General features: G+C 37.5%; 1 protein-coding gene across 1 annotated transcript in view; it reads right to left on the bottom strand.

Moving 5' to 3' along the window:
• Positions 1–3,602: 3,602 nt before the first annotated feature.
• Positions 3,603–5,346, bottom strand: part of LOC111665005 (chemerin-like receptor 1) — a 2,530-nt gene continuing 786 nt past the window's right edge. Inside the window, exon 2 of the mRNA XM_023419855.2 lies at positions 3,603–4,950. Within this exon, the coding sequence (XP_023275623.1) occupies positions 4,021–4,932 (912 nt within the window). The 5' untranslated portion in view covers positions 4,933–4,950 and the 3' untranslated portion in view covers positions 3,603–4,020. The remainder of the gene's footprint in view (positions 4,951–5,346) is intronic.

Below are 5,346 nucleotides of genomic sequence, written 5' to 3'. Positions count from 1 at the left end.
CAAACATGTTCAGAAAGGTTATGGTGGTATGAAGTTTGCACATTAAGTGGCCAAAAGGCCAGTGGAAATCCATAGCTAAGTAAGTCACAGTCAGGGGCAGGCATGCTGTTAAGAGGAAGTCGGCCACAGCAAGGTTGAGGAACCAAACTGTGTTAACTGTTTTCTTCATCTTGAACCCGGTCACCCAGATAACCACTCCATTCCCGAGCACACCAAGAACGAAGGCCAGGCAGTACCCAATGACAGACATGATGTTGAGAGACCTTCTCAGCTTAACAAGGTTGTCATAGAACGTGTCATCCTCATTGTCATGAAAAGAGTCTTTTTCACCATATAAATCCGTTGTACTAATTTTCTTTATCATTGTCTTGAGATGAGCCTGTGATAGAAACATGAAAACAATGTTTTTTTCTATTTTTCCTAAAACTCAACAACAACGACTTCTGATACAAGAGAGCATTGCTTTTAATATATCAGATTACCAGATGGACAGTAGCTGAACTGTACTTCTTTATAAAAATATTTATACACTTAGAAAAGCAGCAAGGTATCTGAAATATAGATGACTAGATGACTAAAGCAGATGACTTTTGCCTTATAGGTTTAATTAATACTTGTATCATTAAATTCCACTGAAGGTGTTTGTCACAGTAGCTAAAATCAACATCAGCTGTCTTTATTGTCTTATTTTTGTCAGTACAACCCCTTCAGATTAATCTCAAATTAATGCAAATTCATAGGATAATATATAACAACAATACCTTTCTCAAAGTTCCTCAGCTGGATGAGGATGTGTCTACACCAGAAGTGACTCTGGTCAAACTCTGTCTGGTTAATAAAATCTGTGTGTCCTGAAGACTCATATGTGTCAAGTCACCACCACATTGAGGCGGGACCACATGTAACACAGCAATTCTGCAAAAGTTGTATGCAAGTTTAAAGTTTGTAAGTTGACATCTGTCAAATAGAAATGTCAACAGATCCTAGCTGTACTGACCCTTGAATTGAAAAAATATTTGGTGTGAAGTGAATTTTTGAACCTAACCTTCATGAATACCTCAGCTACTGAGAAAGAGCCGGTGCTGTGACTTCTCATGTCTAACAATGAACCTACTACATCATGTGGATTGAGAAAAAAGTTAATTTATGTTGACAAGATACAGTTAATGTGTTAATGTATGGATAAGTACCACTCCCGCCTAAATTTCGGCCAGGAAAAACCCTGTAGGCTGCTCCGTCTTTGCCACTGTACACTTGACAAAGAAAATGTTGACTTTGTAGATCCAAGCTAAAGAGATCTGAAGTAGGAATTTATCTTTGTCTAACATTTTATCCTCTTATTAGTTTAAGATGAATTTCACAAGTCTCTGCTATCTAGATGTTCTTTCCTGTTTTGCACTCTTAATCACATTTCCTATGAAATGTAGAAACACCTGAGGTGCAACTGCTATTTTCAGTTTAGAAACAACTTAGTTGAGCAAGCACAGACATTTCCCCAACACTACTGGCAGTACTTTATTATACTTTTCATATCCAAAATTACATTGTAAAATTATATAGAAGGCCCGATTCAACGTGTTCAAACTGTCCAACCATTTCACTAATAATATTGAGAAATTTCCCATAAAAATTAGTATCAGAATCCAAAGGAAAGGATATAAAAATGAATTTTGCACAAAAACCCGTCTCAAGATACACTTTATTTCCCTCTAAAGTTTTGGTCCTGGATCTGAGAAGGGCCTGTTCCTGCAGGGATAATTAGTGGACATTGTGTAGTTAAATATGTACAGCAGCTCCCTCTGCTGGTCAATACATATTATGAAAGAAAGTTTATAATAATAATTAGACTATTAATATCGCAGGTAAATCCTGTATCTACAGCTTGTAGTAGTATATGATACTAGAGAAGGAGATTCCAGACACAAGTTTATGTGAAATTATGTGGTGTTATAGAGGCAGGCATGTTCAGGCACAACTGCAATAACAGTCATTGTCATCATGATTCAAATACAGCATCAAATCAAATACATTAGAAAGAAGTTTTTATGAACATATTCATGTCGCATGTCGAAATATTCATATCCACAGTCTAACACATGAAATAAGTGTGCCATTCCATTTTTAATATGTTTTCTGACAGTTAAGGAGTAATGGGCACCATAAGCTCGGTGAACCATGCAGCTCCTACATTATAAACATTATATCTATCTATTATATCGACATTATATAAGCACCATGTCACCATGTCACTGCCACCAGAGTGCTCACCCATGTGCTCCGATAAAAAAAACTATTTACAAATATACAATATGCACACACCCAGGACCTAGGTGCAAGATGCCACTAAGATACCAGAGAGCTACACAGAGTCTGCGTGTCACCAACACTGTGACTTGCAGATCTGTCTGTGGGCAAAAGCCAAGGCTCAAGAGGCAGTGCTGCACTAGGCACATGTTCAGGAGAGCTAGGGGCACAATATGGACCATGGCTGCCATCAACCCCAAGAGGCAGAGGCATAATCTGAGGGTTATCCTGGTCCCCAATCAGAAATGGGACAAGCAAGCCCTGAGTGTGGCCTGTCTTCCAGGAGTTAGGAGTTCTTCCTGTTGGGGCATAGGCACTGGTGCTTTAACTGCTGCAGGAGCCAGATCACATTGTTGTGGCATTGCTCCTCTGAGCGAGCACACACCATCCATTCACCTTGTGAATGTGCGGGGGGCTAATGATATGCCTAATGGGAGGACGCAGAAAGTCCTATACTACCTACATGTTCTTTCCTGTTTTGCACTCTTAATCAGATTTCCTACGTAATTTTGAAACACAAATGTGATAAAAACTGCTGTTTTTAGCTAAGAAACAACTTGTGAGTTGAGTAAACACAGATGTTTCCCCAATTCTACTGGCAGTACTCTATTATAATTTTGATACGCAAAAACTATATTGTAAAAATACATAGAAGGCCCTACATGATTTAATGTGTTTTATTTTAAACTGTCCAAAAAAAATAAATAAATAAAAAATAAAAGAAATTTAAAATGTATCCAGAAATTAAGAATATTAGAACAATGGACATCTTAAGCCAGGTGAAACATAAAGCTGCTACATTACAAACATAAACCTGTAAGTTCACTGTAACTTTCATGATTACTAATTAGACTAGAGCAGCCTGTCCTATCAGAAAATCAAAAAACATAAATGTTTGACAAACTAGCAGGTGAAGAAATAGTAGGATATTCTATCTTTGCTGCAGTGTACTTGAAAGCTGGACACACAGACTTTGCTGCCTCTGAAGAGAAAAGGTCTGAAGTAAAAATATATCTTTTTCTAACATAACATTTGAATTTTAGTGTAATTTCACAGATTTAGATCAACGGTATGTTCCTCTCTGTTAAGATCCTGTTTCAGAATCTTAATCAGATTTCCTCTGAAATTGAGAAACACATATGAAGTGTATCTACCTTTAGTGTGCAGAAAAGTTATCAGTTTCAAATATTTTTCATACAAAGGTAGCCACGAATGTTACAACTACAGTTTATGTGAGAATAAGAGTTTGAAAGTATTTTTCCCCATGAATGAAGAGATTAAAATGTACATCTGTTTCAAAATAGCACATTTAATAAAAGATAAATATAAGATACATGTGAAACACATATATTTCATATACAGTATATATATGACATTATATGATATATATACATTTGAAAAAGTGTATCTTTATCTTACATTCAGGCCAACAAGTTATCATAAAAATATTATGTCCAAACTATTTCACTAATAAAATGACAAAACAAAACAAAAAAAAACACATTTATTATAAATGTTACTTAATGGAGCTCATCAGAAGAACAGGACATAATGGGAAAGCTGTTAAAAAATGCTACATTTGTATGAAAATTATTTCCCATATACAGTTACAGTATTTGTTTATTCATGTCTTGAGCAACCTTATACCTGAACATCAGAAACTGACTTGTCTTTACTCCGACTGGTGACCGTTAAGTTTGTGTGAGTCTAAGAGCATCATTCCTCTTCCTGGAAGGCAGTTTCGAATATTTTCAGGATGGATTTGTGAACTATATCCTTAAAATCTTGGCCCATGAAGACATACAGCAGTGGGTTCAGACAACTGTTGAAAAAGATCAAGCTGGTGGTTATAGGCAGACCAATAGAGAGGACATGGCCAAATGTTTTAGAACGCGTGTGATTATCCAACTCTATTAGACGCATGATGTGATAAGGAGCCCAGCACAGGAAAAAAGTGGTGATAATGGCAGCGATGACATAAATGGGGCGACTTGACTTGCTGGCCAAGGTGCGGTTCCTCCTGAGACGATGAATTATCACAGCGTAACAGGAGACAATGACAGTGAAGGGAACAACAAATCCCAGGAGGATGTAGGTGATGGCCACGGCCTGATAACGAAACATTCCTGTTTCATGATCATCAGAAAGAGCAAAGTTGGTGAAGCAGAGGGTGGTGTTATCACTATACGTAAAAGTATCCTTGAAGACAAAGTATGGAGCGCTGAGAATCAGAGCCAGTACCCAAACACCTAGACTCACATAAGACGCCTTGCGTATATTTCGGTGGTTCTGGGCCCAGACAGGCCACACCACAGACACACATCTGTCCACACTGATCATCACCAGGATGTAGACACTGGCAAACATGTTCAGAAAGGTTATGGTGGTATGAAGTTTGCACATTAAGTGGCCAAAAGGCCAGTGGAAATCCATGGCTGTGTATGTCACTCTCAGGGGGAGGAATGCTGTGAAGAGGAAATCGGCCACAGCAAGGTTGAGGAACCAAACTGTGTTAACTGTTTTCTTCATCTTGAACCCGGTCACCCAGATAACCACTCCATTCCCGAGCACACCAAGAACGAAGGCCAGGCAGTAAACAATGAGGGACAGGATATGGATTTTCTCCATTCTTGTCTTGAGACCAGCCTGTGATAGAAACATGAAAAATATATAATTTTTATTTTTCTGAAGCTCAACAACAACAACAACAACAACAACAACAACAACAACAACAACAACAACAACAACAACAACAACAACCACAACATCATCTTTTGATTCAACAAAACTTTGCTTTTGTAAATATTTCAGTTTATCAGATGGACAGTAGCTGAACTGTGCCTCCTTAAAAACATTTGTCTACTTCTGAAATATAGCAGATGACCTTTGCCTTACAATTATGATTGTATGTTTTGTTAAATTCCCCTGAAGGTGTTTGTCATAGTAGATAAAATCAACATCAGATATCTTTATAGTCTTATGTTTTGTCAACACAACCCCTTCAGATTAATCTCAAATTCATGCAAATTCAAAGGATAATAT

Source organism: Seriola lalandi, unplaced genomic scaffold (assembly GCF_002814215.2).
Source record: "Seriola lalandi dorsalis isolate HSWRI2012SDOR001 ecotype SW California unplaced genomic scaffold, Sedor1 jcf7180002054609, whole genome shotgun sequence".
Classification (NCBI taxonomy): domain Eukaryota; kingdom Metazoa; phylum Chordata; class Actinopteri; order Carangiformes; family Carangidae; genus Seriola; species Seriola lalandi.
Note: the sequence above shows the minus strand (reverse complement) of the source record. Positions and strands in the feature narration are given on the sequence as shown.